The following is an 8,976-nucleotide window of genomic DNA, read 5'->3' on the forward strand; positions in this document are numbered from 1 at the left end:
GTGTTTGTGTTTGGCTTGTTSCATGGGGTTGTGAAGTGGAGGGGAGGATAGAGAAGGATGACCATGAACAGGTTTTAGACTAGAAGATATAGACTTAATTAATAATAGAGTGCTGGGATAGTAGAGAATTATCCTGCAGCTAGTCACATAATACCTCCTGAATTACTCAACTGGTGTGCCTTCAAGCATGCTGTATTAATAGTTAAACAGGAGGTAAGATCAGAGTGCTATTAGTAGCTGCTTATCCACAGAAATCTAGGCAAGTATCGGGCAGATACTTGAAGATTTAAGGAACTTGTATAACAATTTGGACAGACAATGCAAGACACTATTACCTTACTGAAATTGTTGTATCCTTGAACCGGATGCCTCCAGATTCTGCATGTTAATGACTTCCACATAGGGATTTTCCTGCAACAATCAGCTGGCACTTCTGGCAAATATGCCTGAGGCTTTTTGTCCTATTGTAAGAATTTTCTCAGAGAAGCACATCAAAAGCCACTCAAAATGAGTGGGAATCATGGGGAGTTAAAATCAAACTGTCATCTTTGATTATGCCATTTCCTTGTCCCTATTGACTAGTGCTGCTTTCATGTAACAACTTCGGGATGCAGTAAGAATTGCAATGCAAYCTGTGTAGGCATTGTGTTCCAAGAGGCAGATCACCCTATCTCTGCAGATGAGTGTCTTCTTGGCTCCCTCTGGCCCCATAGCACCTGAGAAGGGTAGGCTGGTCACTGCTTCTTTGGGATTAGGATGAGGATCCTGACAAATTGTACTTAACAAATCTCTTGTCCTTGTCTGTTCAGCTTAGYACAACACTGCTTCAGGGCCCAACCAAGAGTGTGAGTAGAGGTGTCAGAAAATCAGGATGTCTTTTTGAAACTTGCATACACCTGTAAATAGTAGTGCCTTTGTGTGAGACCTGTCCCATTAGTTTGAGGCAGATGATGAACCATTATTCTTGTGTGAAGTATTGTTCCTTTAAGGAATGTGCAAGTGTTCCTGAGATTCCAGGGGCTTTTCACAAGCGATCCCAAAGAGATGGAGAAACTAAGTGCTATAGCCTTATCACTACCCTGTTTCTCCTGCAGACTTATTCGAAGCCTGAACAGTGACTTGTAGCTTGGTTGTAAAGATATTAGAGAATGGCCAAGTTCATCACAATGGGATCACTCTCAATTCCCTCTCTTAGCACAGGTGGAGTAGCAGATCCTTTCTGAAGAGCAGCAAGAGGTAAAACTAGTACTGGCTTTTCCTTGCTTTCTTAGAGTCAACTTTGTTTCTTGGTGGCTGCATTCTTTCACTGGGAGAACTGGGATTGTGGGATGAATCCAGTGGGGCATTCCTTCAGGATACAGCAATACATGCGTTGCATATATGCCAGAGAACCTTATCACAGGCCAAAAGAAACAGCTTCAGAAGCTTGTGCAGAACCATGAATCATAAGCCATCATCTTCAGAATAGAGTTGTCAGGGAAATAAGAACTGGAGATGACCTGTATTTCTATTTYGAAGGCTTGAGCAGTGCACGTAAGAGATGGGGTTTAATGCTATTGAGTCTTTGTATATGGCTGTTACAGCATGAGATGAGAATTTTGGATGAGAATTGTATGATGTGACCAATGGACTCCTGTACTCTGAAATTCTTTTTATGAGGTTCTTAAAATGCAATCCCATAGTAACACTGCTTTACACTGCAAAAATGTGAATACAACATCTGAAKCAAATCCAGATTTAATGCAAGTCTAGAAGTAGCATGATACAGACTGCATAAATTGGGCCTTACCTGAGATGTACACAAACGACAAGTGCCAGGCAAGGTGTACTGGTTTTCTTTGTATATGTGTGTTCAAGTTTTTGTAAACTAGTCTGATCCCAGGAATACAATAGCCAAAAATATTCCAAGTGAATAGAACACACATTTTTTGCCAAGAGTAGTTATTATAGGAGCAGTTAGGGGTGAGATTTTGTACTGGCCAAAGTTCACACTTYTCATTTGAGATTCTTGCTATAATCTTGTTCAACAGCTAAACTTGGAATTTAATTGTGAAACAATGCAGGAAGCCATAATGGAGATCTGATTTAGGAATGCTGGATTCAAGCTAAAATTTCTGGTTTTGCTGTCAAGGTAAAATTTCTGAATCAAGCTGAATGTCTGCTATAAGTTACCCCATGTTGTAGTAAAGAAGCATAAATACTTGACACTTCCTTTTTAAATGAAGGGGACACCAATATTAATTATTCATCAAGTGGGAATAATTTTAAAATTGTTTTTAAATTGACAAAACCAGAGCGTTCAGTTCACCTAAGGACTTGAAGTTACTGGAAGATGCAACAGTTCTCTATGAGTAACATTTACGTTTCAGACAGTGTAGTAGATTGATGTGATGATGCTRAAAAAGACTATTCATTCTTTGAAAGTGTCTCTGTCAACTTTCATCTTAGTCCCAAAACTCAATTTGATATTTTCCTGATTGCAAGGATGATTGATTAATGTTTTTAAAAATATTTTATAGCTGCCTTGTTAAACGAACTGACAGAATGATGTGATTGACATACAAAAAGAAAATGTCACCAAACATGAAACTTCAACAAAACAGAGTAATGGAACCTGTGCTGAATTACAAGGACATTTGTGAGAGTTTGGTGCTTTAACACACAATTATTGAAAAACTGAATGGGCAATTGGGGAAGTAATCTGGCTGTATAAACAGTAATTTGTAACTAGGAAAAGAAATTTATGGCTTGTCTCCAAACATCGTTAAAAAAAAACAGGCGAAGACCCTCACCAATCTATGAAGTCAAAATGTGACTCTTGTTAGAAACCACAGCAGAACACGCAGCTAGAAAAGCTGGTACTGGACAGCTGTCAGACAGTTCTGTGAGMGCATGAGATCATCTTCTGAACCACCCAGAATATCATGAAGTAATATTGGACTGTGTTTCAAGAAGCATTATTTCTCTCACTGTAAAGAAGTCATTGTACAATGTTCTCTTGTTCCAGTTTGATAATGCCTGTATGGCTCAGAATTCTTTTTTTTTTTACATTTCTGGTGTTGATATACTGAAAGAGCAGTAACCTGRCAGAAGCTACAGTTATATTCTGTTGAATCTGCTCTGCAGACAAGTCAAAACCATTCTTTCTTTACAGCAGTACCTCTAATAAAGACGGGGCAGCTGTTAAATGGGTGGGTATCCTGGAGTTGATGTTGCAACCCTCTCCATCTGCTACAGCAGAGGGAGTATAGAATTTCCTTGAAATGCTTGACAACCTTTCCCTGCTCTAGTACTCAAGTGTACTTCAGCTGAAGCAGGGCGGTTTTGGCTCAAAGTATACCTGGGCTTTCCATGACTAACAATCAGACTTTAACTTTTTAATTTATTAATAATATTGTTTATTTAAAAAAAAGCAGTCTTGCCTGTCTCTCTGACCTTACAAAGTACAGCTTTCTTGTGTTTATCCCTTCTTCCCCTTTGTTCCTTATGGCTCACAGTTCTCTTCCCCTTACTGGTGAATTAGTACATTCCTTCTTSGTTAAAGTTTTGTCTTCATAGTGTTTTACTATTCCTGTACTTCATTTTGTGAAGTGTCAGCTGTGCATCACTGGCTTCTGGTATAATCTTTATTATTGTTGTTCATACAAGTTGCTCCTACATTACCTTGCTAGGTAGTGGTCTTCCTTCTGTCATTTAGCTGAATTGGTGGGGTGTGCAGGGTCYGCTCTCCTACAGACTACAGTAGTTCAGGAAAATACTAGAGCCAGTCATAGAATTATCTGCATTATGAGAGTTTAGGACCAGATACCAAAGTCCTGGAATGTTTCCCAAATAATTTCACAAAGATACACATGAAGCCAGTTCAGACATGGTATCTAATATCCGTAGCTAATCATTAGGGAGAGACAATCATCACTATTATTGCTGTAAACTGAGGCAAGTAGAGCTGTTAATGTACCATATGCCATGTTTTTATTTCTAGTTGAGCTTAATGTGATACGCAGTGGATTTCATGTTTCACCCCCAATGTAGTTCACTTCTCTGCATACAGATTTACCAGCCAGACCAAGCCTCAAGGGGCAGGTAACCAGACCCATCAAACCCAACCACTGTGTTTTAGCTTTCCTTTAATGACAAGACAATAGCCATGCAAAAGAAGCACAGTACACAATAGCAGCAGTTCTGCATGCTCAATTCTAAAGTAGTACCTGCGCAGCTCAGCAGGGTTTGTTACAGTCATATACACAAATCAGGGTAGCTAATGGAGAGGTAGCTCCATTTATGCTCTTACACTGACTGATTTTCCAAATAGTTTAAATTAATGGTATCTACACAAGGTTAATTGTCTTGCCAAAAAGGACTCTTTGTTTTCTTAAGCTTGATACCTTGTATATACCAAGGCTCACACACASAAGCTCTGGAAAAGCTTTAGCTATGAGAATGGTACAGCGGATTTTCTCAAGATGCAGGTAAGAGATACCATCTTTTGAAGGAGTATCACTATCCTTTCTCTGGTCTGGTTCAAGATAGCTCTAATCTGGTGCATTGTCAGGTACACAGCTTTTCTTTAGAACTCCTATAGTTCCCAGAGCCCCTGCAAGCTTAGGTTACATAATAGTAAGAGACACCAAAGTATCAGTACCTTTCAAATTACTATCAGCGCCTTCACATGTATTAAATGCAGCAATRGTGATTGTTGTATCAGACCTATAAATCTGTCCAGTCTTTGTTCCCAGTTTACGTTTATTTCTTCCACCTCAGTTCCATCACTCTTTCAAAATCAGTTTTGTCCTCTGAACAGTAGAAGTGTTCTGTTGTTGTAGCCTTGCCAGGAGAAATGAGGTAAAATAATGTGTTTTGATGAGAGAAGTGTTCTGGGAAGATAGTGAGTTTATTCATATAGCCACCATCTGGTCTTCTTATTTCTGGAACTGAGTATAATTACGCACTGAAAAAAAATCCTTAAAACTGTATGCTTTAAGTAGGTTCATTCTCATTTTCAGATAGCTTTTGTCTTTCTTTTTTCTACTAAGTTCTTCAAGAAGAATTCACCTAATTAAAAGGAAAAAAATAAACACCAAAATTRTTTGTAGGTATAAAATAAGTCAAAAGAATATGTTCTTATYTAACAWGAGTGTTCTRTAATACAATTGTTTCTACCAGTTATTKTATAGAATTCAATTCTATATAACAGCATTTCCAATACATACAGYARGGGTCTAAAGAAATCCCCAAAACTATAACCCAACAAACAACCCCTCCAGTGCCCAAATCCTGATTTTTCTCATGTCCAGTTTTATAAAACAGYTCTGTTGCTTTGAGCTTTCCAACAGGCAAAAGTGAATTGATTTAATTAAAATTTAATTCCTGTTCCATGAAGTATCAGCAAGTTATAGTAAAACCTGCTATAAATCTTGTTTGAACKGGCATTAAAACAAACTAAGCAGCACAGTACCCCAGATGATTCTGCTGTCTCCTTARGAAAAAGGATGTTGTACCTATGCAACAGTTGCATTAATATCAGCTGCTACTTAATACCGAGTGCTTTGTCAGAAAAAGCACTGCCGTATGTGTCTAGTTGTTTCTAAAGCACTGTAAATAAATTCTGCCTAAAGCAACAAAATTGCATCACAAACAACCATGAGCCTCATTAAACCGAAAAGCATCCAAGAGGCAGAATCTAAAGGAAAACTTGCGAATTTGGTACCCTTTATCCTGCCTTACACATTTAGTACAGAAGAGGTTTGGCAAAAAAATTACTTYAAGAAGCACTGCAATTGTACAAATACTAATTACTGTCATTCTGATGCATTTGGATGACCTATAGGAGACAGTGTAAATTATTTTTAAAAAAGGATCACTATATGAGATGTCCTTGACCTAAGGTGAGCTTTGTTGCATATCACTTCACCATTTTGATTTTTAATAATAAAATGTTACCTGCTAAATAACCCGATGCCTTACAGAAATTTACCTGCTTTATAGGAAGAACGCACTAAAGGCCCACTAGCAGTATAATGGAATCCAAGATCGTTTCCTACTTTTTCCCAGTATTTGAACTTTTCTGGAGTTATGTACTCCTCGACCTGGGGGAAAAGAATTAATTTTGCTCAGGTRTTAATGCAAAGGAAATGGCTAGCATGCTGTGAAATAAAATACAGTTATATTGCAAGTTCAAAATTTTTCACTCCAAAGCTTCCATCAGTGAAGTCACAACTGCACTTTTCGTCTGCTTTCTACCAAAAGAATGTATTTTATTTGCTTTTCACATTTAATTGACAAGTTCAGAATTTCTGGTTGTTGCTTTATTGTTTTCTTCACTCTGTTTTTGAAAGGTCCTTTCAAGTCTTTTTTTCTGTCCAAGTAAGTGAAAAACCTCAGTMATCCTACAAACCTCTCCACTCATAGTTATTTCACTGAAACATACGAACAGAACAGACTGCAAAGTTCGGAACAGATCACAGAAGCAGAAAATGGTAAATTTCCCAGCTGAAGTGGCACCATTAAGGGAGAGCCCCAGCAAAGGGGCACTGGCTTGAACAATTATGTTTGAGGCATACACTGAAACTCTCGTTTTCCAGAATCATGCCTCAGCTCCAGCTGTCTCCCTGGCTAAACAGGAGACAGAAACTGTCTTCCCAGCAGAAACTCGCACTGGGAAGTCTGCAGAAGCTGGAAGGGGTTAGATGGCTGAGGTCACTTTTAGTGAAGGGTCCATAACAGATAATCATTGTCAGGCTAAACAAGGAAGGAAATTTTTCCCAATAACTGCAGTTAGAGTAAGGATGACTGTGCAAGGTACAGACCATAACTCTGCCTGTAATTTAAAGGSACTTTTACCTTTAGGTGACGTTTTGTTGGTTGCATGTACTGTCCTAGGGTCAAACAATCTACATCTGCTTCCCGCAATACTGTAAAAACAAAATTCCTTGTTAATGGCAGAAGGATCACAAGGGATTGTCAGCAATGAGAAAAKGCCCTCATTCCAAGTCTGAACAAGGGTCACTCCACAGTGAGCCCCTGCAGGGGCTCCATCGTGCTTACAGTGAAGGGAACTTGCAGCCTCCGTGCGCRGTCACCACACACCTCACACTGAGCCCACGCTGCTGCTGGGCCAGAGCTATCAAGCTTGARCTACAGAGAATCCCCTGGAGCTGCACTCACTGCAGTCATGTCTCACTGCAGAGGTGACATGCTCTTGYCTCTTGCTGCTTTCTGTGGTGCCTTTAAGGTCAGAGACTTCATTTGATAAAAGATGGCAACATGCACACACACGGGCCACTTCACTGTTTCAAGAGACTTCATGCCAGAAAGATGCAGACAGTACTTGTGCCATAAACCAGGGGAAAGAGCCAGTTAGGATGTATGTTAGTTTTGATGCCTGCAGAATCTCACAAACTTTGTCTTTATAGTTAGAGTATATACTAGAATCAATGAACAGCCAATGAGTCCCGGTAATCTGTCTACAGAGGGAAAAACAGACATTTCACGGTCAGTTGGCCAGAAGAATCATGTTCATTGCAGGAGAAAGGTGTTCTGAATAAAGGATGGCTGAAGAATCAGAGTTTAATCATTAATTTCCCCATATATTTCCTGGCTACTTGGCCCACATCAAACAGGAAGAAAWGGTAGTGTTTTGACTGCAGTATTGCACTCACTGTAAATTTGGCATCTTTCTTTAGACTGCTATGGTTCTGTAAAGAAATAGGAACAATACCAGCACATTTAGATGCTCTTTAACTTGCACCCAGAGGATGAAAGGAAAACAAAACTATGTAACTGAATGAATGAGGTGGGTGACAGTTTGCTTCTGTACACATTTGTGAAAGTGGTGTGAAAGCAAATAGCACCAAATCTGAAATTTCATACCCTTGTATGCAGGAAATTCTAGGAAGGAAGAATGGGAAAATCAGCGACCATAATTTTTTGGTCCAGTTGCAGAAAAAATGAGACTACGTAGCTGCATTCTAAATATGTTTGTACACAAAATGAAGTACCACATAGACGTTTTTCCAGGATATGGGAGAAATGCCATAGGATTATTAACTACTACTTCAAAGTGCATTGTATTCACTTACCACTTTAAGTGGGGTTTTTTGCCTCTTAGAAATACACTTACATGAAAACATAAGAACACATACAGCTCCAAGGGCCACATTTTTGCATCTAAGTAAAATGAAATAATTTAAGCGATCAGGTCTGCTATTTCTAAAAAGGAATGCACGAGGCAACAATTTTGCAAGACTRTTATTTAAGTATTGCAAAGATAATGTCAATATACTTACACAAAAATAGTTATACATTCCATTGGAATCAACATGAGATGGATTTACCTGTCAAATTGAATCTGAAAGCTATATGATGGCAAAATATYTCAGAAATTCAGTCTTTTTTAAGCAAACGTCTCTTTTTCAATGAAACTTAGAAAACATTTCCTGCACCAGCAAACTGATTTGTATGTAGAGGTGAAGATGCTTACAACTGTTTCCCAACACAGTAAAATTCATACCTGTGAATTCTGGCATCTACTTCAACACCAACTTACATTTCATTGTGGAATATATTTGTTCATCTGTCTCGCCCAGCCCCAGCATTATGGAGGTTTTGGAAATGACGCCAGGCTGGACCTCTTTGGCATGTTTCAGCACACGGATGGACTGCTCGAAGTTGGCTCGGGGGTCGCGGACCTTCCTTTGCACATTTTCAGTACAAGGGGGAAAAACACGTGAAGAGGCACACAGAAGTCAGAGACGCCAGGAAGGGCGCGTTCTGCACGTTTCTACGAAGCGGCAGCGCAGCGCAGCTCAGTCGGACAGCGGCGATGGGCCGGGCCCGGCTCAGGCCGGGGGCACCGGGAGGCGGCACCGACCCCGGGCCGCGGAGAGCGCGCCCCCTGCCGGCAGCGGCGGCCTCAGCGGCGGCGCGCGAGGCAGGCCGGGAGCGGAGCCGCTCCGCACCCCGCACCCCGGGCCCGCT

General features: G+C 40.1%; 1 protein-coding gene across 1 annotated transcript in view; it reads right to left on the reverse strand.

The window, feature by feature from the left end:
* Positions 1-3,216: 3,216 nt before the first annotated feature.
* The window catches only part of LIAS (lipoic acid synthetase), an 11,870-nt gene continuing 6,110 nt past the window's right edge, over positions 3,217-8,976 (reverse strand). Inside the window, exons 8-11 of the mRNA XM_057371801.1 lie at positions 8,546-8,691; positions 6,841-6,911; positions 5,975-6,086; positions 3,217-5,052 (exon numbers count right to left, since the gene is read on the reverse strand). Of these exons, the coding sequence (XP_057227784.1) occupies positions 5,000-5,052; positions 5,975-6,086; positions 6,841-6,911; positions 8,546-8,691 (382 nt within the window). The 3' untranslated portion in view covers positions 3,217-4,999. The remainder of the gene's footprint in view (positions 5,053-5,974; positions 6,087-6,840; positions 6,912-8,545; positions 8,692-8,976) is intronic.

This window comes from Malurus melanocephalus, unplaced genomic scaffold (genome assembly GCF_030028575.1).
Source record: "Malurus melanocephalus ecotype Western Australia unplaced genomic scaffold, MMel_1.1 scaffold_157, whole genome shotgun sequence".
Lineage (NCBI taxonomy): Eukaryota > Metazoa > Chordata > Aves > Passeriformes > Maluridae > Malurus > Malurus melanocephalus.